This window comes from Mizuhopecten yessoensis, unplaced genomic scaffold, assembly GCF_002113885.1.
Source record: "Mizuhopecten yessoensis strain PY_sf001 unplaced genomic scaffold, ASM211388v2 scaffold11145, whole genome shotgun sequence".
NCBI classification, from domain to species: domain Eukaryota; kingdom Metazoa; phylum Mollusca; class Bivalvia; order Pectinida; family Pectinidae; genus Mizuhopecten; species Mizuhopecten yessoensis.
This window is the reverse complement of record NW_018408902.1, coordinates 2,761,990-2,789,981: the sequence shown is the minus strand read 5'-3', so window position 1 is coordinate 2,789,981 and position 27,992 is coordinate 2,761,990. Positions and strand designations below refer to the sequence as shown.

At 34.6% G+C, this 27,992-nt stretch overlaps 1 protein-coding gene across 3 annotated transcripts; it reads right to left on the bottom strand.

The window, feature by feature from the left end:
• Positions 1–31: 31 nt before the first annotated feature.
• Positions 32–27,987, bottom strand: LOC110466837 (protein broad-minded-like). 3 transcript variants are annotated; one of them, XM_021523610.1, is made up of 36 exons: positions 27,846–27,987; positions 26,931–27,144; positions 25,925–26,083; positions 25,264–25,459; positions 24,957–25,031; positions 24,259–24,384; positions 23,602–23,677; positions 23,194–23,297; positions 22,433–22,494; positions 21,386–21,530; positions 20,667–20,723; positions 19,916–20,021; positions 19,473–19,613; positions 19,190–19,279; positions 18,711–18,850; positions 17,383–17,418; positions 16,123–16,250; positions 15,449–15,650; positions 14,839–14,930; positions 14,352–14,490; positions 13,193–13,280; positions 11,919–12,037; positions 11,330–11,449; positions 9,746–9,834; positions 9,223–9,333; positions 8,294–8,405; positions 7,834–7,924; positions 7,481–7,504; positions 5,646–5,780; positions 5,098–5,181; positions 4,712–4,781; positions 4,251–4,372; positions 3,571–3,725; positions 3,033–3,173; positions 2,094–2,282; positions 32–1,242 (listed from the first exon to the last, which is right to left on the bottom strand). In XM_021523610.1, exons 2-36 carry the CDS (start codon positions 27,083–27,085, stop codon positions 1,129–1,131), a joined length of 3,993 nt encoding a protein of 1,330 aa, XP_021379285.1. In that variant the 5' UTR covers positions 27,086–27,144; positions 27,846–27,987; the 3' UTR covers positions 32–1,128. The 3 variants fall into 3 exon arrangements, with proteins under 3 accessions (XP_021379285.1, XP_021379286.1, XP_021379287.1); XM_021523611.1 differs by lacking the exon at positions 7,481–7,504; XM_021523612.1 differs by lacking the exon at positions 17,383–17,418.
• Positions 27,988–27,992: the final 5 nt, after the last annotated feature.

The following is a 27,992-nucleotide window of genomic DNA, read 5'->3' as shown; positions in this document are numbered from 1 at the left end:
TATACAAAACATGAAATGGCATAAATTAAAATAATTGAGATTCATATAATTTAATGACAAGATATTACATTATATTCACATAAGATAAAACATATCACAATTATTTTCACTGGATTAGGTTCCAGGTATACGACACAATGATTCATTGTACAATAGTATTGCTACAAAATAGTGAAAGCTAAATTCAAATTCAAATATCACAGAAAAAATCACAAAATACAATTTACCGGTATTTTTAACACTTGATTTCAACAGACATTAATTATTAATCTTTTCTGTACCATTTATATTTAATGTTCTCCAACATAGCAAAACAGTGAAGTTTTCTTTAAGATATATCAGGTTCACACATGATCAAAGAATTTTGTCTATAGGTGTCAAACGCAGCTTGCAGTACCACACCTCGGTGACTATATATGGTATCATCTAGAACAATACTGTGCGACCTGTTATGAAACCTTTTTAGTAACCTTGCTCTTGAAGTATTGAAATCATGATCTTCAAAACTTTGATTAAACTTCTGTTTTGTTTCACTCGATTTATTAATCGGGACATTTTCTCTGAACCAGAGTGTCTTCATTAATAACATTTTATTGTAACCCATTACATGATTATAGTGTGTATCCCACACTTAGGAGACACTTGATAAAAACTGCTTCAAATATCATTTCCCCATACATGATCCTTATGCATTCTGACAACTGTCAACATTTTATTTTATATCAAACATTGCAATTTTGAACTTTAAATACATGAATTAAATATATCTATAATTGAAATGAGATGACTTTATGCATTCATAGTTTTGAATAATATCATTGCACCAATGTTGCTTTGAACAAAAACTGAAATTATCTTTGGTATTATATTTTTCTGGTGTAGCTGTATTTTCAGGATTCCCCAGTCCAGACGAAAGTCCATCAGAGCCAGTGTTGTCCTCACAAGTCTGGGTGTAGCTGTATTTACAGGATTTCCCAGTCCAGACGGAAGTCCATCAGAGAGTTCCCAGTCCAGACGGAAGTCCATCAGAGATTTCCAAGTCCAGACGGAAGTCCATCAGAGCTAGTGTTGTCCTCACAAGTCTGTGACATTATCAAAAGTCTTTTGTCTTTGCAGTCAACTATTTGGTCAGGGCTTGGATATGTTCAACATGTCAGATAACACAATTTTCCTGTAGCGTTTCTCAAGTTCATTCATGAATCTCAGATTGGATGACACGTGAAATCCATCAATAGCAGTTTCCTGAAATGAAAAAGTAGGGAGTTATTACATCAGGCTGATACATTTGCATATGATGTCGTTCAGAAATTCTCTCTGGTTTTTTTTGGGGGGGGGATGAGAAAGATTGAATATGCATGGACCAGCTGAAATCTTCCTTCTTCAACACACAGATTCAATGTGGTGACATTTTCCGTAACATTCAAAACATGATTATGACTTCAAGAAATTGCACTCAAGCATTGTTCTGAATTTTATTCATTCCTGTTTGAACAAACTATAACAATTTTCACTGAAACCAATTAGCATTAGATAAAAGAGCAGTTTTGGTATAGAAGTTAATCATTAATAATCCACATTCTTAAATACTGTGATAACAGAACCATGTGTATATATTCCTGCTGACTTTTTGTTTTTTGTTGAATGTGAATGCTTTTTAAATCTGATTTCAATTTGACTTCTGATGATTAGACAAAGTTTTAGACTTCAGGTAATATTTAACAGCAAATGTTTGAAGATTATCATCTAAATGGAAATATATATACGTTGCTGTTGTATGTAAATATAAATCTTGTTTTCTTTCGATGTCTTGTCCATACGTCTAAGAGATTTTATTCACCGTCTTATGGTGCATGTATCATGTAAGCTGTATACAATAGAAGAATTACCACACCATTATAGTGATGTCACTAATCTGATTGCTGTCTGTTTATAAAACAAATATAAATTTTCATCGATAATTCAAGGCATGTTTTAAACAAGGCATTGAAATACTTCCATTAGACTACTCAAGGATAAATTCACACATTTATTTTTAAATCATACAGAAAAAAACACCTGTTTGTGACAGGATGACTTTGAGTTTAGGGTGTTACCTTGAGGAAGATGATGAGGTCCTGTGTCTGCATATGTTCCATGATGCGTTTTTGCAGGTGTCGCAGTATGGCCACACAGATGTACACCTGATAGTCAATCCCCATGACGACACACACACATACATAGTGACAGATATCCTGCCAATCCAGGTAGTCCCAGAAACACTGTTTCAGCCAATGTACACAGATCTATAACATGAGGACAATATATTACCAGTAGGAAAATGATTCTGTGTGATCAAGGTCTTCTAATGCTTGTAAATTAACCCAGTGTTCCAACTTAACGATATTCTGATTGACAATCTCCATAAAAACAATGTAGGTCTATGGGAATCATTTACTTCACAGACCAACTTGTCTTTTGAAGTTATTTTCTATGATGTGTAAGATTCAATGATAAATATAGTAGTTTAATGAAAAAGTTATCTGTTAAATTACCTTACTTCTTTTATTAATATAGATACATTCTTAATTCATGTTATCAACACTAAAATATAACTAAATTTTTCTTTGTCAAAGTCTAGTCGATCACAAATTCTATAAGAAATCTAATTTTTATAAGCCTTTTTTTTCTCTAAACATTTTCTTCAAGTTGGTAAATATGAGTTGTAGAAAGGTTTAAATATATATTGTAACCGGTAAGTATTTATTTGCGATGTTTCGATGACTAGTACGGTACATACCTTGTCACCTTCATCAGACAAAATCATTGAAACATCACACATAAACACTTACTGATTGTCATACATGACTTTTCTACAATATATTTCAAAGACCTATTGTCTAAGGTGTATAAATTCGTAATTCTATGACTGTAAAAAACCTTTTTTTTTTTGTCACTGTTGTGTGTTTGACACTTGGCTCTTGGATTCTTATGGAGACCAGCCTATAGTGTTCATCTGCTAGTATTTTATAGTTAATTAAAGGAAAGTTAATTACCTGTGCAGGTGTGTATCCAGACATGCGGAAGGCTGACGCCACCAGGGGGAGCTCTATCTGAAGGATGAGTTCAATGTTATGACCGGTACTTGAGAACAGTGGGGAAATACCACTGGACATGAGAGCACTCGGTAGGTGGACCTGTAAAAACATAGCAACATTTATAAAACACCCAATATCTCTGTAAACCTGACACACTGTTGTACACACACACACTATTACCATAGAGTAATCTTTTTCATCTGGATACTCAATCAAACAAAACAAGTTCATCAAACTTATCTTCCGACACAGAAGATCTCTCATGATTGGTTGTATTTGCCTCAAATGGTCAAACAAGTTCATGAAAAAATGAAATTTTTGCTAATTCAACATTTACTAAATCCACATGAAAACATACAGACAGGTACATATTTGTAAAAATAGTCTGAAGACTCAAAAAGCTTAAACTTTGACATATGAAAATTTACACTTCTAACATAAAAAAAATCACAGATACAAAATTTGTGAGTTTGTTAAAAGATAAAGAGAGACTTACGGAGGAGTGGAGACGGGGTGTCCAGAGGTAACCAGAACAGCCGAGGGTGGAGAACTTGTACAGGAACTGCCAGGACTTTTCAACATTACCATTGAATATAAGGAATACTGTGGCTGCAAACCAGTCAAACCCGGGGTAATTCCCCTGTAGGAATTCTACACACAGGTTAAGGATTGCAGCTCAATAAATGTAAGAATGTACATTTTGTGAATAATTTGAATATGTAACTTATGTATCCCTCTATCCTCTTTACTCACCACTTTCTTCTACAACATCAAGACTGTACTTGCCATTAAAAAATCTATAATATGAAATGAAATACAGGGAAATATAACAATAATGAATTGAGTGACATTTCATGAATTGGATTTTCAAATTTCTATAAGAACATGTAGCTATACCTACAATGAGTAGGTAATCACATTTCTCTGTGTCCTTGATTTGTGCATTGACCTTGACCTGTGTTGACCTGATTGACAATATTTAGTTAAGAATATTTCATATTCAACATTTTTTACTTTAAAATTGTTTATGATAGATTTGCAAAATTTTACTCATTCACTTCCCTACCCAAATGATTCTGTGAGAGCATCTAAAACAAAAACTGCATATTCTTTTAAAAACCAAACATCTGTAACAATGGATCCCCTGAGAGTAGTAACAGCTGTAGAGAAGGATACTGATGTTGGTGTCTGCAGACTTCTGCTGCTGCTGTAGGAAGCAGGCACACTGCTTAATCAGGTGAGTGAGCTTCTCTGTGACGTCTGAAGAGGTGTGGATCAGCTTCAGGTGTATTCCATACCTACAAGGTCACATGAGGCCAAATATATAAATTAGTACAAATTGGAGGAGACATTTTCATGGGATACAAATTCTCCAAGAAGTACAAATTGAAGGAGCTATACCTCCAGTTAGTTTCACCACTTATCTAAACGACACTTCATAAACACAAGCAAGTAGAAAATTTTGCTTGTTTAAAAGATTACAAATACAGCTGGTTCTTCTAAGAAAATTTTCAATACATTTTACTTTTAACAAAATCAGCCAATGGTAAATAATAAGTACCTGAAGACTTATCATACTGTTTACAAACGAGTTTTTAAGGATATATCCTGGTACCAATAATTAAGGCTATATATACCTGATAGCTATTTTGATGCCAAATGTCTGGAGTGGAGTCAGGTGATATGCTTTTACAGCACTGTCAGTACCTGTGTAGAAGGAAACACTTTATAAATACTCATTTATCCTTTCATACGTACATTTGGAAATGTTTCTATTTTCTATGGCATGCTGAAGTGTTTTTGTTAATTTTTTTACCAATTATCTCATAATAAATGTACAAACAAAAACAAATGCTGTTACCAATCAAACATAAATAATTCAATCGCTTGGAGGAAATATACTCTTGTTTAAAGTTAGATGTTTGTATTGAAACACATGGACAATTTCACTCAAGAACTAATAAGCTTCTTAAAAATGGGTTACAATAAGAGTTTCTAGCCGACTCTGAGTTTCTAGACTTACCAGTGTAGTCCAGTAAAGGGAACACAGACTCCTCAGGGACTTTTGTCATCTGCGGTATACACGTCTCCAGCAACTGTTGTATCACTGTTTGTGACAAAACATGTGTCATAAAGATTAAATCAGCAGTGAAAAAAATTAGGATACTGGGTTTATTTTCTATGTTTACATATACATCTGTATTTTGAAATTACATCAGCTTTCTGTGAAGTATCACTGCCCTTGACCTATCCATGCTGACAGTATAAAATATTGATCATTTTCACCTTTATATGACCCCTACTTGTCCTTTTTGACCCTACCATGCCTTCAACATTGTTGACCTGATATCCTTGACATTTTTGCCTTCCAAGCACTTGACCTACTTGACCTTCACAAGCTTTTGACTCAGTTGACCTCCACATGACCTTTCCCTTGACATTTGTTAACTTATCTTCCTGACCTTGGTGGTATCTCCATGCCCTTCATCTTATATGAAGCTCTCCTTACCCTTGTGCTTTACTTTTTTAAGCCCCCCGCCCCCCTCTCTCACTTTGACCTGGTACACTTACCCATGCCTTTGACCTGGTCAGACTTTGCAATAATCATTTTGGTGAGAGTGTTTTTACATCTCTCCAGCCATGTAGTCTTCCCACGGTCAGCCTTAAATGTCTTGGTGTTACTTAAAAACTTTGTCAAGTCGTTATCTGTAACAAAAAAGGTTAACCTAGTTCATCAATGTGTGAATAACACACTTATAAATACTGTAAAAGTATCTTAATACTACTTTGTTGCTTAAGATTTTAACTATATTCGGGAAATCATCAATTATTATATTGAGACCAAAATGTTCAAAAACGCATATTTCTTAGTCAGCAATGAAAAAAAATGGTGCAAATGTTATTAAGATAAAAACATAACTAAATCAGGTACATTAACAGTAGTTCCTGTACATGGCCTGGCAGTCACTAAGTTTACTGGGACAAGTCTACACAAAACTGTATGTGACTGGTTCCATATAGCGTCATTGAATTGAATTATTATTACAACCCATAATACCATACAATACATAACCTCTGACTCATTGAAGGGGGATAGCACATTACGGAGGACGGAAATAGCATTTACTGGTGTTTCTACACACCTGTTATAGATATGGCTGGGTTTATTACCAGGCATGGGCTTATTGAAGAATAAATACAGAAATGTATTGGTAATCACCCTATCCTTTGGTTTGTGATCATAGCATAATAAGGATGGTTGGAAATATATGCCAAAGCAAAACCAATTCAACTTCAGACATATTAGTGTAACATCATATGGACAGAATTTCATTAGGATTTTTTCCACCTAAAATGAGCTTAGAAGACTTAAGTTCAGATTTTTTCCAGAATGCTGTAATTTCAGGGCAGTTTTGAAGAAAAAGCAGAAACTGAAGCAGAATAGTAAATGATCTTTCATGGGGAGTTACTCTTAAAACATTACTAGTAGTTTATTTCACTTAGCGTTAATATCACTTTATGTTTATCACGTTTTTCTCATGCACTGTTGTACAGCATTTTAATATTCCATCTGCAATGTAATATTTAGTCATCGAAACACCTGAATGTCAAGGTGTATAAACGGTATTCAAAACTTGCTCAGAATCTACAAATGATTGAATATGCAGACCGAGGGTGTACATGTGAAAGCCGGACAGAACAGAATGGATATACCAGGTATACCATTATTACATAAATCGTCATTATATTTATCTGACAGAACAGAATGGATATACCGGGTATATCATTATTACATAAATCGTCATTATATTTATCTTATTATAATATTGTCATATTACATACTTCATCTCTCCTTCATCTTTTGTGAACATTTTGTTCCCGTCACATTGAAATGACATTTTCCCCCCTGTAACTTCCTGTCAACTGTAAACCTCCTTTCTGACATACTACTTGTCAAATTGAACCCACCTAATTTTCACCTAGTAAATATTTGATAATACGAATTTACACTAATATTTATTCTTATTTCTAGTTGACTTTAACACTTTATTTAAAACAATCACTTCTTTTCTTCTTTTTTTTTTATCTTAAATTATAATCAATTCTCATCTATGTTAAATGTCATTTCCAGTGAACTTAAGAGGGTAGTGAACTTTGACCCTCTATCAAATAAAATTTCCTGTCAACTCTGACCCCAATTCCTGTCGTGTAAACAGGACTTCCTATGCTGACAGTTATCATAAATTTGTAATAAGATGCTGAATGTGAACCACTTAAAATCATCAAGTCTGTGCTTATTAGGAGATATATAGTTTATAGAACACAGTGAGTGCATGCTGATGGAGTGCATCAGGAAGGGGCGGGGTTATACAGCCTGTCAACCTGTCAATCACTCTTATACAAACCTTTTTCTTCTGATTCCACAAAAGCTGTAATCAAATCTCATAATGTTACAAAAACGTCTCAATGATAACTTTATAATGAAGGTTGTTGAATACATCTAATTAAGCCAGATCCTACATCTCTATTTGACTGTAGGACACTTTTAAAACCAGTTAATGCTAGAAATATATCCAAGAACTATTACATTGAACCTTAATGAGCTTAAAAATAACATCTATGTTAGCAAGGAAAACATTCTACACAAAATAATTTAACATAGATGATTAAATTTCAATTAAACAAAATATTAAATGAAAAACATTAGAATAATCTTCAAAATGATCTTCATCAATCTCTGCTTGACCAAATATGTTACCTTGTTTAAGCGTAGTTCGCCCTCCCAGACTGGGTGTGTATTCCCGTGGTACAGGGAATGATGAAAACAATGGAAAGGGGTAGACAGAATCCTGGGAATTAAAATAAATCTTGTATAATAGGAGATACAAAAGCACTTGGATAGCAGGTAAGTGACATTTAAGTCACATGTAAATTATACACACTGAGAAAGATCACAATAAACAATGGGGAAAATACATCTTTGTAGGAAGGATTGTACAATCTACAGAGATAACCTTAATGGATGGATCGACCAGTCAATGGAGATAAGCTTTATGGAATTTTGAAAGCAAATTTTATTTCTATTAAGTGTCTTTTTCAGAGTCTGTATACATTTTTCCTCTGAATCATATTTCTCAAGCAGAAAAGTTACATTTGAATATCTTAAAATCAGTGATTTACTGATAAAATCTGTTTGTGTTGAGGTGTGTTTTGCTTACCTCACCGAGGACGCGGGGAGGAAGGACCCGTTCAGAAGGTCCTCCTATCAGGTAAGACTTGACTAACACATAATTTCTCTCCACAGACAGCATATCAACCATGAGGTCCTCACTGTACAAACAAAGGCATACAATGTCACATCTAACATTAAGGCAGAAAGACAGATTATTTTGATCTTAAGACAAGATATGTCAGATCTTGCTAAGATTTATTTAAATCTATAAAAAATGATCAGATTTTTTTTTTATTGGTGAAAAAGAAGAAAATGAACAAGATTCATAGGATGGACCTTTCACTACATAGTGTAGTATATTATTTTTCCGCGTTTCGGAGAATAGCGGGAAATATTTGTCCTGTATACACAGAGTATATGTGGGAAGTTGCCTGTCTTGTGCAGAGGTTTTGGCCAATCAGATTGAGGCACATGCTAAGGGTAGTTTACGGGTACGTGTATGTTCAATCTAGCTTCGCACCTCGCAGTACAGTTGGAAATAAAATAATAGCAGAATTTTATGTTTATATAACCGATGTATGTGTGGGCATCGTCATTTGTTAGAAATCCTAACATCAATTTTGTAAAAAAAACTTAAGCATTGTCAGGCTGGTACACCTCCTGTCGTGCCTAATAAGGTTTTCAGGTTGGGTGGCGCGCTTGGTTTTACATTTGTATGGCGATGAACCATGCGAGGGTATATGTGGGAGGATAGTTTGTGTGTATGGTAAATGAAGTCAGAGTAGTTTTTGTAAAAGCATATTTATTATATTCCTATTATATTTATGAATAAATGCTGACTCCGTCCGTGCTATCGGTCGAGCAGCTATTTGCTATTTAGGTGTTGTGTTATGTTTGCCTTGGTACGTATAAGGAGTATATAGAGGACTAGTGTTTACTGATCACATCACTGAACAGGTGGACAGACTGACGTACCGATCGTTGGGGTGATTTTCGCCCTGTGCCTTCAGTAGAATGTCCTGGAATCTATACTGGGACTGTAGAAGCAGGAACGTGTCTCTACACGATATCATCACACTCAGCACCCTGTAACATCCATTTCATTTATTTTATCTTTGTTTTTTTAATTTTATAACTAACAATCTTATAATACATGAGAAAGGTTCTTGTTATTTTAATACCTGTAGACAATAAGGATACAAATCCCCACTACATACAATGAGAGTGGTATTTTAACCCATTCACTCCTAAAGTCACATTTGAACCTTACCAAAATTAAGACTGGGCAAGTCCACTTTAAATATGTAGGGGTGAATGAGTTAAAAATAAGATATTACACTAGTTACCAAATAGATTTCCACAAGGTGAGTGTTTACTGATGATTAAATTTGGACACAGCAACAGTCATCACCAAAGCAACATTTTGGTAACGATCTGATGCCATTTTTTCCTTTCAAATTAATTTCCTTAGCAACATTCAATGATATTTATTAACTACCTCAGGCCAAACACATGGGAGTGTTCGTAGTTGAAGAGAGAGTGAACTTTTCCGGGAGAATCCACAAGGATCAGTCGATCGATAAAACCCTGTCAACAATAATATGAAAATGTACAAAAAAATATTTAACATCATAATACAATGCCACCATATAACCCTACCACATTATTATCGCATTCATATCAGCTATGAAATAAAATGGCATTCATATTAGCTATGAATGCCATGACCGGACTGTCAAGTCATCATTATTATGATGTCATAACTGTAATGTTGGGAACCACTGACTTTCCCTAAACAGATGGCTGTTCTATTCCTTGAACAAGCATATATGATAGATACGCTAATTTGAACAATGAATTTTCATTAGATAACTTAATTTTCTTTGGCTGTATATTATATGCAATTATAGCATTGTAACACATTCCAAAAATGGTAAATATAAGTGTTGAACTGCTTTTAGATATGAATGCCAATTGAAAGCAGTTCAATGCTTAAATAAAAAAGCCTTCAACAAAAGTGATAGTAAAGGTTATTTATTTGAAGGACCTTTACAGCCTTTTTCCTAGCAACCCTACAGACCAAGTACCAATAATACCCTAAACCTAAGGGTCGTTTGATGAAATTGTTTGAAGATTTAAACACTATTGAATTCAATGTCAGACCTAAGGTAGCAGGATACAGTAGAGGGTTGTGGCCATGGGTGATATTTTTGTTAAATGGCTAACCCCTGTATAATGATATGTAAAAAATATATAAAAAAAAAACTGTACTAAAATTGGTATAAGCATGATGATATGGGCTATGTGAGCTTCACATTTGTAAAAAAGAAAGAAGATTTTTTTGGTTCGAGAATAGAATTACTAGTTGCGAGGTCAAATTTTGGGTTAAAAATAGCAATTTTTGGCATTTTTTGGTAATTTTTGATGTGGTAACCATGGTTTTCACACAAGTGACATACATAGAAAAAAGAGGTTTATACACTGCTCAGTACTTTATACGTATTGTAAATGTAATGCAGTTTACAAATATATATACATGTATACAAGTGTTGTGTAGGGTAAATCCGCTGTGTTTACATTTCCTCGACATGTGCCTTGTTTATCAGAGTCTGGCCATTTCTACTGTATACTGCTACCTAAACAGATTAATTTGAACATATGTATTAGCCCTTCATCCCATTAACCTACAGGGCAGATATCAAGGTCATAACTTTGATAGCCTTTTCCTAAGCAAACTACAGGCAACTGTTTACGTTATGTCTAACGATTATCTAGAACTTGGTAAAGATTATCACACACTTCATTTCTGATCCCTGTGAATTTGGATGTGGGTCAAGGTTATTTATTTAAACAGACTTGATAGCCTATACTCAAGCAAGCTATTGACCATGTATCATGACCCTAGGTCTTGTGGTTTATATTTTCCCACAAACAACAGATTACATTTGTACTCATTCAATAGTCTTTACCAAGGTTTGGAATCTTAAACATACCGACTTCAACCTCATTCAGCAATGGTGCTTGGCATGTCAAAGGATGTGTTCTTGTCTTGAATGGGAAGAGGTAAGATTACATTACTTACTGCAATGGTTTCTGGCATCTCACGAAAAGTATACTCGTCCTGAGTGGGAAGAGGTTTACGGGCAAGGACTTCATAAACAGCGGGAAAGGAAGCCAGGACATTGAGGAGACGGACCAGGTGCTGTAATCACCAACAGATCACACTGCATCACACACATCCATTTATCAAAATACACATTACTGTACATAGCTCATAGTTAACATGTTTTGTTTCTGCTTCACCTGTATTCGTGTTAAATGTTTACTCAAATTTTAAACACAGGTGTGTGTTCCACATATGTAACAAAATTTGATTTCTGAGAAAGAATGAAAAACCAAACCATGTATAAGGAATTAAAGCAGTACATGAGTACAGGAATCGATAATGAAATGAATTCTAAAACTGTAATGAACAATATTAGAACTGAATATTTTTGTTGGTTGTGCATTTCCACTTAACTCATTGACCCCTGAAGACACATTTGAACTCTTCTAATTCAAAGGTTGGAATAGTTCATCATTAAATTTCAGGGGTGAATGAGTTAACTGATCAAATACCTTGTACATGGACAAATGTATTCTATAATGTCTGAACTACAAGCTAGTGATACCTTGTGAGAGTGCCTATCTATAGCGTCTACAGGCCAGGACTTGGCCGTGTACAGCGGTGCGTCCGACAGTCCACTCTCCATTACTGACCACAGTTCGGCTATCAGTGCTTTGATGTAGCCTGAAATAGACATCATCTGACCATTCATCACTCAATATTTAACTAGTATTCTATATCACTTCCTACAGCTAAACCATACAGATTCTCACCTGTTCACTGTAGAGCCTCAATCTCTAGTCAATTTTGACCATGTTGCCATACGTCCTTATAATAATTTTCTATTCTATTTCATGTCACCTTTGACCAGACATCATAACTTTATAGATTCTCCCATCTTTTCTTTATAAAATCCACCTTTTGTCATCTGAATAATGTAGTCATATACTGTACTTTTATACATTTTCACCTGTTTTCACCCCATCTTCAGAACCCTGTGTCTACACATTTAAATGAAAAAGATTTTCACCTGTTTTCTGTATAGCCCTACATCTTCAGAGCCCTGTGTCTACACATTTAAATGAAAAAGATTTTCACCTGTTTTCTTTAGAGCCCCACATCTTCAGAGCCCTGTGTCTACACATTTAAATGAAAAGAAAAATTCACCTGTTTTCTGTAGAGCCCCCATCTCCAGAACCCTGTGTCTACACATTTAAATGAAAAGAAAAATTCACCTGTTTTCTGTAGAGCCCCCATCTCCAGAACCCTGCATCTACACATTTAAATGAAAAAGATTTTCACCTGTTTTCTGTAGAGCCCCACATCTTCAGAGCCCTGTGTCTACACATTTAAATGAAAAAGATTTTCACCTGTTTTCTGTAGAGCCCCCAGCTTCAGAACCCTGTGTCTACACATTTAAATGAAAAGGATTTTCACCTGTTTTCTGTAGAGCCCCCATCTTCAGAACCCTGTGTCTACACATTTAAATGAAAAAGATTTTCACCTGTTTTCTGTAGAGCCCCCATCTCCTGAACCCTATGTCTACACATTTAAATGAAAAATATTTTCACCTGTTTTCTGTAGAGCCCCCATCTTCAGAACCCTGTGTCTACACATTTTAATATTAAAGATTTTCACCTGTTTTCTGTAGAGGGACCATCTTCAGAATCTTGTGTCTACACATTTTAATGATAAAGATTCTCACCTGTTTTCTGTACAGCACCCATCTTCAGAATCCTGTGTCTACACATTTTAATGATAAAGATTTTCACCTGTTTTCTGTACAGCGACCATCTTCAGAATCCTGTGTCTATACATTTTAGTGATAAAGATTCTCACCTGTTTTCTGTAGAGCGACCATCCCTGGAGCAGTCCCAGCCACTTGTGTCACCATGTAGCCATACCCAAACTTTTCACACTTGCTCACCTATAAACCACAAGTTAACACCTATAAACCACAAGTTAACACCTATAAACCACAAGTTAACCCCTATAAACCACAAGTTAACACCTATAAACCACAAGTTAAAACCTATAAACCACAAGTTAACACCTATGAACCACAAGCTAACATCTTTCAACCACAAGTTAACATCTATAGACCACAAGCTAACACCTATAAACCACAAGTTAACATCTATAAACCATAAGTTAATATCTATGAACCACAAGTTAACACCTATAAACCACAAGTTAACATCTATAAACCTGAGTTAACGGCTATAAACCAAAAGTTAACATCTATAAACCATAAGTTAATATCTATGAACCACAAGTTAACACGTATAAACCACAAGTTAACACCTATAAACCACAAGTTAAAACCTATAAACCACAAGTTAACACCTATGAACCACAAGTTAACATCTTTCAACCACAAGTTAACATCAATAAACCACAAGCTAACACCTATAAACCACAAGTTAACATCTATAAACCATAAGTTAATATCTATGAACCACAAGTTAACACCTATAAACCACAAGTTAACACCTATAAACCACAAGTTAACATCTATAAACCACAAGTTAACACCTATCAACCACAAGTTAACATCTATGAACCACAAGTTAACATCTATGAACCACAAGTTAACATCTATAAACCACAAGTTAACATATATGAACCACAAGTCAACATCTATAAACCACAAGTTAACATTAATGAACCAGAAGTCAGGAGCAACTCATCCCAACACTGGTTGTTTACACTATAACATGTAGACCTATTTAAGAAACAAAAGGTCCTGTGTGAAAACTGTTTTTCTACTCAAAACAATAACCTTATTTTGACTGAAAAGCATTCAAAAGACACATTTAAGCAAGGATATCATATATGAAAAAACTTACTAATATGTGTAACAACTGTGACGTTGAACTTGACCTTAAAAGCAACCCAAAGCAAGTTTAAAGCTAAGAGGTCATGTATGTGTGGAAACTTATTTTCTATGTATAGTAACATAAGCATACAATACCCATAATAGGATGACACTATTTACCTGTAGTTTCTGTTCGTAGCGTATATACATGTAGGACATACACTCGTTCATGGCACCAGTCTGCTGAAGGAGGAGCATACCCTTGGCTGTGCTAGCAAAGTTCAACAAGTTGTCTCTCAGGGTGTCTTCCCATACTTGTCTGTGGGGGGTAAGGGCACATAACTCATACAACAGGTAGGTTAACAGTGGCACTAGGCACATATTGATTTGTATGGTATCTGTGAATCAGTGATAACACAAGTGTAATGAAAGATAACGCAGGATGTATATGTTATAGCTGTATACATTGAAAAGAACTGATATTTGCTCTAATGAAAGAAATTATCAGGAATAATTAAGTTTGCATAATGTTTACTTCTTTTTGAAAAAAGCTTTCTTATTCTCAAATTTGAGTAAAATTTGAAGATAGATTTTTAATATTTCTGAAACTATTTGATATCTATTTTTAAAATTCTAATAATGTGACTGATGAAGAACATAAACTTACGTGTCAGCCTTGCCCTGCCTTGTGGTGACGTCAGAGTCGGAGCTGTCGTCCGACGGTGTGGGTGTGACTGCATTGTCTGCATCTCGGTTAGCCTTAAATAGAAATGTTTAAAAGTGAGTCAGCATTGTCTATGTTAGCTCTAAATACAAATGGAGGGTTACCATTGTCTATGTTAGCTCTAAATACAAATAGAGGGTTACCATTGTCTATGTTAGCTCTAAATACAAATAGAGGGTTACCATTGTCTATGTTAGCTCTGAATACAAATAGAGGGTTACCATTGCCTTGTTAGCTTACAATGTAAATGAATGTGTCATCTCTGTTAGCTTGCAATACATATCTAAGTATTTTATCTGAAGTAAGTTTCCCATCACATATATCCGCCTCCTTCACAGGATATGTTCTATCTTTAGTGTGCAAAAAAACTGTACATTGCACTTGATTTTACCAACTGTTTGTGGGTTTGCATTGAAGTTTTACCAATTTTCAAACTAATTAAATATATTCTAATAAGAGGCAAAATTTATCTACGACATTCAAAATTTATCCTGCATTGGTTGAAGGTCAATAGATCATCAAATGTATCACGTATTGTGTGGGTGTGACATACCTCTCTCCATGCTATGGCCCCTACACTGTGGAGGTCGTAAGGGTAGAGTACCAGTAAGCCCTCACAGGTGTTATACAGCTGACGACAGATGTACAGGTACGCTCCAATGACAGCCTTGGAGGGGGTGGGACCTGCGTCCCGAGGTAACTCCCCCAATAATGCCTTCCTCGTAAATTTAGCAATGATGTGGGCTGCTGATGACCTGGTTAGATAAAACTTTTACATGACAATGATGATATAACACAATAAAATATTACATTACTTAGCAGACCTGTCTAGACAAAACATTTCTGTGACACAGATGAACTGACCAGACAAATCACACATGTGACATAGATGAACATTTCCGACCTAAACTGTTAAATGTCTTTGCACATAAATTCATTCATGATTATGATGATGAGCCAGTCGGTTCTAAAATAGTTGATTATAGAACTAGCATTGTAGATTGCATCATATGTTTAAAGACACTTTCAATAGAAAACGATATATATTTGTACTTGGTTATAAGTCAAATACTGAGTTTAAAAGGTCCAGACAGGTTATCTTGCAGGTGGAAAGAATCTTAAAGCACCTTATTTCTTTTATTCATTACTGACTTTATGAAACGCATCATACATTAAATTGAATGGTAACCTTAACCTTGTTTAAATCAGTTTGTGACCTTGACCTACTTTGTGCGGGTAAACATGTCCTTCTTCTCCCCATAGATAAGGTGACGTCGCCCCTTAGTGCTGGACGCAATCATAGACACAATGTCCGCCACATGTAGGAGTGTGGTCTCGTTACCAAGGTGATGGTCCTACAAACAATAACATGTCAGATAAGACACAGAGACTAAACACTCTACAAAGCAAGTTATTAATGCAAGAGACAATTTTATTAAAAACAAGTAAAATAATAGTAGAATCATGGAAAAATGTAAGTTGAAAGGTGGAAATTAACTTCATTTTGAAGAGTTTTGCTTTGAAATGGTGACAAAAAAATATAATAGATGAGGCTGTAACTTCGGTAATTATTCTGTGAGATACACATTAATTAAAACATCATGATGTGGGCAGGACTTTGTTGTTTTGTATAATTATTAAACCTTTAATGGTCTATTAGATATTACAGTAATTTTAGAAACTAAGCCTGACTCATTCGATGGTCTCAAGTTTTATTTTGATCTGTATCAGGTTAAATTTCAGGAAAATACAACATGCTTTATTTACAATTAAAAAGAAAACAACAACAAAAATTGCAGCCTAGATATATGTGTTAATATTAACTGCTGAGCAGGCTGTTAAAGCCACAGAATCCCAAGCCATCACACCTTTAACCTTGACCCGGAAAGTAGTCCCATCCATTTTATGATATTTAAATTAGATAAATTCCACATTTTTGTACATTTCTACACAAAAAACTGTTTCCCTTTTGCCAACTTTTCGTAAAACATGAAAACGAAATGTGTAAAGAGTTTGCAAAAGTCAACAAAAGGAAATAATATTACCATAAAATAAATAAATAAAAATAAACAGTGACTTTGTCAATACCTGTTTTTGGTACAACAGAAAACGGAATGTGCAAAGAGTTTGCAATAGTTATCAAAATAATTCAATCAATTGATAAGTAATCATAAATAAATTTAAAAAAAACCTGACACTGTCAATATACCTGTAATATTTTTCTCTGAACTTCGACCTTTGTTAATAAGTAAATCAATTATTGGTATTAATAGAATTATATGTATACTGGAATGGTTTTCCAAACAATTAGTTTTATTATTAAAACTTTCCTGAAACACAATTCCAACATAGGGTATATATGTACATAGCAAAGATTTCACATTGGATTATTAGTAGACGTTCTCGGGTTTGTCAACATTGGGGTTTCATTAATGAACCAGCAACCGTTAATGAGTCTCGGGGTCAGGTAAAACACCAGGTCCTCACCTCGTTGTAGTAATATTCACTTCCTGGTCGAATGTGCTATGGTTTGAGTAAAATACAGAGACAGGTGGTAATGCATAGCTGTATACAAGATGTACAAGAGGCGATATGGGAAACATGTTCAGATAAATACATGTACCAGTAGAAATTTTACATTAATGAAAGAAGGATCTAGATATTTTGCTAATCAAATTATTTATTCTAATAATATTACCAATTTTTTATTACTATGTGACTATAAAAGCTATAAGACATGTTCACAACAAGTAACGTAGAGAGAATGGTTAGAAAGCATGTGATTTCCACTCTTGTGTCTGTACAGTAGCGCTTGGGTGATCTGTACACAGGTTTAAAAAAGACAGAAACTCAGCTGGACCATGGTATCATCAGCAAATACATATCTGATGCATTTTAACAATATTTCCCAGTTAAATGATTAGACAGTAGAAAATGTCTGACTTTGTGTTGGTCATTCTTGGTGGTCCTATGTGACCTCTATCAGACATCAGATACATTTGATTATGATTTGACATATAGACTGAAACGCTGTTTCAAATGCACTATCCAAACATTACACTATTCTGTCAAATAAAATAATACTAAAGTTAAGGAGGATTTATATTATATACCATTTGTTAGTTTAGAATTACCCTATTCACTGTATTAACCATCCCCCTTCCAATCAGCACCCCTCCTCCCACTCCACCTCCCTTTTTTGTTAGAAATATTTCCCCTACCAAAGGGCTCATAGGGCCTGTATCACTCACCTAGCTGGTTTGGCAATGTCTAATACATAAATATATCTATGACATATGCCTGAAGGAAAATTGTAGGTACAAGCATACTTGAAAATTGCATCAGATGAAGTTGTATGAAGTTTTAAACATCTTTGACATCTGTGATATTGAAAGCAGTGTCAAAGTAATTTCTTTGAACATATATGATAGCCGTTTAGCTTACTAAGCTAAGGACAAAGTTTCATGATATGATATCTCATGGATCTTATGAAAGAAATGCTGAAGGACAGTAGACGAAGAAATGATTAATGCCAAATAATGGCATGAGCTGGAAAGCACTTCGTACCAGGTGAGCTAAATAAAACAAAATGTTGACTGCAAAAAAGAAATAATTCTGTGAGTTGAAGCTGTATTAGCACCATGATAAGATTTCAACTTTTAACAAGCAGGGTGCTTAATATAGCAAAAATATTGATATTGGATTGATGTTGAATAAATTAACATTGGTGTTCAGCATTCTAATGAGGGGAGATTATCTCCATATCAGTCTACATCATCCACCTAATTAATTAACATGTAAACAATTGTACGTACCCCTGTGTCCAGGTACTGTGAGACAGGAGACAGGAGAGTGTTGGTGATCTCGTCCTTATACAAACAGATCTCACACACCTGCTCCGAACTACACAGGTTCTTAAGGATCTCCGTCACCAGACTGCCGGGCTCGTACCGAGCTGTGCAGGAGAGAAAGAGGTACATATCATTGTGACATTAGAAATACCACCAAAGGCAGGCTTTTATGTCATTGTTGGAGGAGAGACTATACAGTTCAACAAACTTATTTTTCTGAAAGTCAGTAATACATTTTAACTGGAATCCAATAACAAATCTAGGATTTTTATAATACTGGACATTCTGAACAAATACCAATACAATGGGATGGGGGTGTGTGTGTGTTAAGAGTCAATATATGGTTAACATACCTGATACAGACTTTGAGATCACATGATTGGAGCTGGGGTTGGGGTGGGGGTGGGGTGTGTGTGTGTTAAGAGTGTATATGGTTACCATACCTGATACAGACTTTGAGATCACATGATTGGAGCTGGGGTCGACCACTATCAACACCAGGGCCACCAACAGCTTTGTAATAGTCACAGGTTCTGTAATATAACATAGGTCAAAACTTACTTAGTAAAAACAGATAGAAAGGACTGAAGCTTCATTTAAAACATGATATCTTTTAATACCAAATTATTTTTAACACAAACTGCAGTAGTACGTATTTTTATCAAATTCATCAGTTATCAAAATAACACAGCTGTTATATCACTGCATCAAAGTAAATCAGCATACCTTCTGAATCCTTCAGTTTGATGGGGAAGAGTTTGCGGCCATTGACAAAACACAGCAGGCGCCCCAGAAGAAACACGGAGTGTATGAAGTAGGAGTACTCTAGCTCTGCTCCCGTGTAGTAGAGACGATGTCCAGACGAGTCTACAGTAACATACATAAACACAAAAGATGTCAGCTTCATCCCGACTTATTAACCAGTAAAATAATTGAGACTCTGTCACTGGAAATAAAGTATCAGTGTCACAGTTTTTGGCTTTAATAGATTCATAAAACTTTTGCTGTAAATTATCATAAAATAACTTATGAATATTGCATAAAAAGTTAGATTGTCAGTTACAATCTTTTTCCATACACAATGAAAGTGTACATATACATGGAATCTATCTTCAGTTGATAAGGCCTGCCTTGCCTCATGTTAAAGAGTATCCTGTAAAAAGTTTCACCTGTGATAGACGTCTTTGAGAAGCTGTCTGACACCTCACTCATTAGGTCAAAGGGCATCTTCCTGTTGGCTGAGAACTCAAGACAGTGATGTACAGCATTCACTACCTACAACGTAAATAAACATCAACTGGTTATTATCACATAAAGATATTATCACATAACTATATCATTGTAAAATATATGGATGAAATCTGTGTAGCTACATAGTAAATGACTTAATTTCTGTACTTAAATAATAGGTTCTGCATAGGTGTAACTGTAGAAGTACAGAAATCTTCATTATTTTTTTTTATTGGATTAGAGGTACTATAAAGATGGTGTTTTAATTGTAAATCTTATCTGAGGTGCTTTACACATGAGAAGATACATGTTACTGCTGTCTAACATGAGAAGATACATGTTACTGCTGTCTAACATGAGAAGATACATGTTACTGCTGTCTAACATGAGAAGATACATTTTAAATCAGAAATGCAGTGAAATATGAAGTTGCAAATAATTTTTTCCACGGCAATTTTTTTTATATGACATCATAGTTGTGTATAACCAAAGAGGAAATTACGTGACACATTTAATCCTTTCACCACTGTAGACCATACTGGACTCATCCATATCAATGCATGGTAGCTAAGGGCTACAGAAGTTACTTAGGGGTGAAAGGGTTAATAAACACCTTGGAGGTGTTCCATACGGAACAGAGGTGAGGAACGGTAAAGAAGTTATTGATGTAAGAAACATTATTTCACTTACCAGAGACTTGTACTTCTCCAGGAGTTTCAAAAGTTTCATCCGACTGTAGTTACCATGCTGCAACAAACATCAGCAAAGTCAATAACATCAGCAAAGTCAATAACACCAGCAAAGTCAATAACATCAGCAAAGTTAATAACATCAGCAAAGTCAATAACATCAGCAAAGTCAATAAACACTTCTACACTGTGTTTGTCTAAGGCATCCAGAACGTCACCAAATATAGATAAATACATAAAAATACACACATCTTACTTCTAATAATAATAATTTGAGGTTCTTATAATCCACTTTATCACAACATAGTTTGAAGGTCGTCTCAAAGCGGTTCACAAATTATTATCCGCGGTTATAGGGCCTTTGCAACCAGCCAATATCTTTCTCAACTCCCTAGGGAGCATACAGTCGGTGCTGCCATTTCAGCAATCACAGCTAGCATTCTACAATTCTAGCACTGCCCAACCACTGACACATTTACAACTGAGTAGACTGCAACAAGCGGAGTAAAGTATCACAGTGCCGTGACTCGAACCCACAACCATTCAGTCACGAGCCCGGCATCCTACTACTAGACTACCGCGCCTTCAATATGGTAACATATTCAGTTATTTTTTTCTCAAGATTATTATTGGTAAAAAAACAAAAAAAAAGGTTCAGAATTAGACTGATAACCAAATTCATGGTAGCATTACACAATTTCTTAAAGATTTCTCACATACCATCCACTTGATGAACCACTGGGCCTTTGGATCGATGAGGGATACGAAATGTAGAGGAGTGAGGCTTGAGGAGGTGCCTACTGGCGCCCCCTGTTGGTGTATGGAGAACAGGTTTAGTGTACTCTCCAGAACCATCTCAAGGTACCTAAAACACAAGATCATACATTCATTGTACTTTCAAAGTACCTAATTTAACCCATTCAAAGTACCTAAAACACTAGAGAATAGATTTACAGTACTTTTGCCATATCATGGTATCTAAACACATCAGAATTGGTTCAGTTATGTATATGCACCATCTCAATGTTACTAAAACAGATGAGAACAAACAGTGTACTAGTAATAATCTCAAGGTTCCTTAGTAACATACATGTTTTATAATTTAGGGATCAGAGAGTACTCTGTTATAAATAGAGATAATAAAGAATTTGTATTTACTGTTTGAATTTATACAATTAGACATTTGTTTTAATGTGTAAAGTTTGAAATTGAATTTGAAATTTGAAAGATTTTTTTTAAAGCAAAATCAACTGATAACGATGGCAATGACTCAAAAGATTTGGAACCCAAAAAACCTAACAGAGGTTCTCCAACCATGGATGGTTGGTTTCATGGTTTTCTAATTCCTAAACTTACACATCAAACTTTTTAAAGACACAAAGTTTAATTTAGAGTCTTTTGAAATCAATTAACAAGAGTCAGAAAAACATAATAAGTAATCATCCAGGACAACAAACTCTTTCAGACTTCATATCTATATATTAAATATAGTATGTCAGAAGAGTCAATTATTTATTTTTATTTTTTTTCTAACGAGGAAAAGAAGAGAAAAAAATGGAGGATTATAAAGAGTATTCTAACCATGCATAATGTCATTTATTGCCCAGTCAAAGTTCACATGAGGTTCAAGTGTCATTTTATTGACCAATAAAAAATGCTTCCACCTCTTCAACACATGTTATAAAGCAAAACATGTAAATAATGGAAGCTGTGTTTTTTTTACATGGTTTAATAATTGCATTACAAGTTGGATTCATGTTGACCTACTTATCAGAATAGCGTATCCAGTAGTTAATGGTCTCTTGTTGGAATTCATTCAGCAGACGGAACTGTACAGCAAAGGAGGGAAATAAAACATTAAACATCAAAATCACCGATATACTGTATACAGGGAAATAAAACATTAAACATCAAAATCACTGATATACTGTATATAGGGAAATAAAACATTAAACATCAAAATCACTGATATACTGTATACAGGGAAATAAAACATTAAACATCAAAATCACCGATATACTGTATACAGGGAAAATTTCACCCAGTCCAATATTCACCATACACAAATAAAATCAATGTTGCCCAGTATTAACTTCCCCCTTCCTGTGTTACTGTATATATGTACGCTGTGTATTTATATTCAGGGTTGTGATAAATTTGCGACCGTTGCAAAATGTTAAAATGTGGAGAAATTTCCAGGTATACAGTTATAACATGTACATGCGAGTCATTTCGGAACATATATAACAACTGTACATACTATTACAGCGTAGCCGAATCAACATCGATTTGTGGACAACTGGTACTCATTTTACATCTTTGTGTACATACGCTTGACACTGGTCATTTGTCTGAAGAAGATGACAGAGTACATACAGTACTAGTCACCGAAATGTCACATATAAACACTTATTGGTTGTGCTACATGAATCTTTTCATAATGCACAACCTTACCAACCTGAAGAAGATGTTTAGAAATAATGTGATTATTTACAGCCAACACTGACAGGAACAGTTTGTAGACTTACAGCCTTGATGAGTTTGAAGATTTCAATTTTCTGTATATCCAGTCCATTCTTAATCTTAGGGATCAGACCACGCCTGGAGTTGAACTGGCCAATTAGATAGTCCGCTAGAATTTACAAGTTTATATGGAATAAATACTAGCTATTGGCATAGCCACAACATCCCTAGTATCAGCTTTAGGCGATCCAAGTTATTGGTAATTATAAACCAGACAATGAATTTAAAAGGTTGAAAATCACAACAAAAGTAGATCGATATCTGCCCGTTTTCTCAATGCTTTTATCTTTTCATGAAATTCTCAAAGTGTAATTTGATTTGAAATAATGTTTTTGTTCAATTAAATATCTTCACTACAAACACCTATCTTACGAATTGATGCTGATAACCGAGACTTGTATGTATATATTTACCTAGGAGGGTGTACACTTCTTTGGTATATTGTGAGGTGGTCGTAAACGCTCTAACAATAAACTTCTGGCTGAGCAACTGAAACAGAACAATGGTACAAACAAATCAATCACAGTACGTTTTTCAAGGTAATATCAAACTCATCATAATGGTGTCCATCACCCGTCACAATGTCAAAGACTAATTCTTCATTGTATTGCAAGTAACTGTTTTATTTGTTTTTCAAAAAAATAATTCATTTTCACCTACAAACATTGCTTACTTGTACACAAAAACACCTACACACTGAGGTGATGGTCTAGCAGTGTTTGGAATGATCCGAAGACCTATAGACAATCACTATGACAAACACAGTAAGTCTATGGGAACCACTTACGTCATAGACCAAGTTGTCTATTAAGTTACTTTCTGTGATGGATATTATTCAATGACAACTATACACACACATTAATGAGGGAATAGATAAGCCTGAAAATTAGTGTTCTGCCTTTAACATTACACATAGTTCTGTAATTTCCTTTTATCAAGCACTAATGAAACTAAGTAAAATATTCTTGATGAAAGTCTGGACTAAGTAGGTCTATAAGAAATCAATATCACATAGACCTACTTACTGTCTATGGTGTGTAAATTCTAAGACTGGTCTAGTGGTCACTTACAGAGAGATGTTCGTCGGTATCTGCCATCACGTCCATGAGGTTTTTCCGGATCCTAACCCACTGCTCACTGTTTACGAAATCTGCTGGAGTGTTCTGGTTCAATGTCTGCATTCCCTCTATTCTAGTCTGAAAATAATCGCATATATTCCTTTGATTAATTTTTAATTTTTATTCACAAAAATTCCTTTGATTAATTTTCACTCTGGTTTACAAAATTCTGATATTTCCAACTGTTTTCAGGTATGTAGTACCCACGTAAGCCTATAACCATATGCATGCATATCAACAAAGCTCAAATACACTGTACTGAATTTAACTACATAGATATCCCTTCACTGTGTCAAGTTACAAAAAATTCCAACAAACGGTTTAAGAAGAGATGCAATGTTACAATGTGTATGGACAGAAAGGCATAAAATTGTTAAGAGAAATATTCTAAAATCTATTCTAAATGAGCGATATTATTTATTAACTATATTAGAATTGGCTATTTCCTTAACAGCTATTAAATATTCTGCAACCTATGAGAAGAATGTTCTTGTAAGCTTTCTTTTAAATTAATGTGAATCTTAAGTTCCATATAATGTATGTGTTTTATCTGCCAAACCACAATGTTAATTATTATGACCAGTCAGTCTAAAACCAGACATTTGACATTTTAAGGTGCTTTATCAATAATTTTCCTTTGTCTACTTCACCTGTGTGTCTTTGGTCTTGCCCAGTTTCTCAGCAACATTCTCCAGCATCTCCAGGCTAGTGTACCACATCATACCCTACAATTATGTATATGATACAAATATCTTTACTCGCCTTGTCAAAAGCTGTCAGTTTTAATGTGTTCATTTTCTAAGTAAAATTTCTAATTTAAATATAACATTGAAACACAGCATACTCACAAAAAGGTAAAAATCTTTAAATAGTTAGTGTCCATAATATTAGAGTTTCGACAAAATGTAAATGGATTTAGAATAGTTAAATTTCAACCAATTAAAAGAGGCTATAAACCTGATTGAAGGAGCTGCCACATGACGACTCATCTTCATCACTGACAATGTATGTCTTGCGAGTCTGTCGATTGGCCTGGAGCTGATCAGCAGAGTCACGATGACGCCCTGTACCAAACTCAGATTCAAAGTTCTTCATCAGATGTTCAACTGCATCCATAATATTTTTCTTCATCTTCCTTGATAGGTCATTGTAGCTGAAAACATAAGTTTATTTATGAGTACTGTAAGTCCCAAAATAAGACCCCCCNTGAAGTCCTTTTTTTCAGTAAATAATGTAGCACTATTAAAGTTCTGTTGGATAATAAATTGATTAGGAAATTTCTGAATTGTTGTACATCTAAAACATAACAGTGGTATTTAATTGTGTATCAGATGTAAATATATCATTACATGATTAATAAGAAATATTATGCAGTGACAACAAAACTAAGAGGATAGAAATTTGTCGCTTTACTGACTTGGTCGGATTTCTACCTTTTCTGCATGATATTCAGAGAGAACAGTTAAAGTGAAAATTTATATTTTTTATATTTTATTGTAATAATACCTAAATTTATTTAAGGATGAAATTGTTTGCAAGGGAAGGATTTTTTTAAAATAACCTTATACATGCTAGCCACTATATATAATAGAGAACCAGTCACTAGACATGAACTCACTGTTTTGAATGAATGACACGCTCAGTGATCCTGCTGACCAGTGTGTCTTGACCAATGTCCACTGATCCAGTGGATGTGGACTGCTTCTCTATTTCATCCTCAGTGATAGGGCCCAACACCTCCTCTATCCTCCTCTTCAACTGTCGCACAAACTCATACCTGAAATTCCATTTTGAAAAAAATAATATTGTCATCTTCCAACTGTATGTGCATATCAATTCTGTATAAATGACTCCTTTTACTTAAGCTAAGATTTGATTGGAAGTAAAAGGAAAGTAAACAAAAAATCACATGATGAAGCTATATAGTTAGCTGGCAAAAATTGCTACCAATACCTGCTGTTTGCTGATCTTATTATATACCTCCTTTTGACTATAACATACGTACCATGCCACCTTAACTTTCATAGTTTACAGTCTAAAAGGTATGTAGGAGATTTCCATTTAACTTCATTCTATCCCATATTAAATATCACAGATCTAGAGTTGTTGAACATGCCATTTGTATTTGAATACCTAGCTAGTTTAGTGATGGATGATACAGTGTTAGTAAAAAGTGTTGATAACTGGTTGATTTCAGATTTGTCAAAATTTGACTGTACATGCTTATGACACAAAAAGAAAAAGAGTTTTTGTTATTAAGAATACAACACGCTGGTATAATTATATACCATAAATATAGATTGGAAAAAAAAAATCCATTTAGAATTTCAACGGCCAAGTCTATTGACATTCACCTTCTCCTAAATACATTGGGTTTTGTTAGTGAAAATGAATTTACTTCTGGCATGTAGTTCTATAATTGATATCTTAAAAAATTAAATAGCTGATAACATTTATCTTACATATATAAACATATAGACTATGGTGTTGGAATATACATTGTCAATTTCTATTGACATACAAAATGTGTATATATTTACTATTTTTACATATACCACAACTCTCAAATCTTTGAGATTATGGAAAACTGAAAAAGACTGCCTGTGGCTTATGCCTATTAATACCTGTGGAAATTTTCATCATTTTCCTCCATGTGAACCAGAGCTTCCTCTACCTGGTCTGAGGAGCCAGCCTCACGGATATGGGGGTCAAAGTTGATCAGCAGGTGACGGAGGTTCTGGACAAGATCCTCCCCTTCAAGACCCCTCCAGCCACTCATGATGGATCCTGGTCACTAACAATGATGTTGTCTTACATGGACGTGCCTCAATGTGTACTCTATGGATGAATGAAAGAACTTCAACTTTTAACCATCCTACTTTACAACCATCTCGTTATGTCACACCAGTCAACTTTCACAATGCACAAATCATCAGATTATTAAGTTAGTTAGGCTATTTAACAAGAACAAATCTTTAATCAAACAATCAATTCATCACGTTTCTTCATATTGAACATTATGATGGCTGACAGTCTGGAACTGCTACTACAGTGCACCTAGAATGGACAGCTGGACAGCTTAAAATGAACTCATTGTTGTAAATCATTGGCTTGAAGCCTTTTAGAATTCTTTTTAACCTGTAGATACATGTGCAAAGTTACTTAAATACTTATTTTGTAAGCCACATAATAACAGGCCTTGATGATTAGTTGGGAAGTGTAATTTAATCAACGTCTCAGATAAAAAAAAAACACCAACTTCTCTAATTACAAGCAATCAAGATGCATATATATACACGATGTATCTTGCCTCTGCCATTACATTATTTTATTATTCAAATGTAGTACTACTAACACTTATAGACGGTCGTTTCTGCTCCAAATCATTTCGTTTAGAAGAAAACAAAAAAAACAAAACAATCGTATTTAACAACCGGGTCGAATCACGAATGAAACTGTCGACATCATTAACATGTTTGACGAACATGTGCAATATTGCAAGGAAGTAGAAAAGCTTTATCTGCGTTTTGAATTCTTACAATTATGGTGCCTCATGAATCCATAAAAATGGCTTCTTCGTATAAATACAGCATAAAACGGATTTATAGCTCAAACATAAGAAACATTCCACTAAAACTATTCAAAACATTGCTTGTTTACAATCGGCGTCCATTTTTATTCTTCGT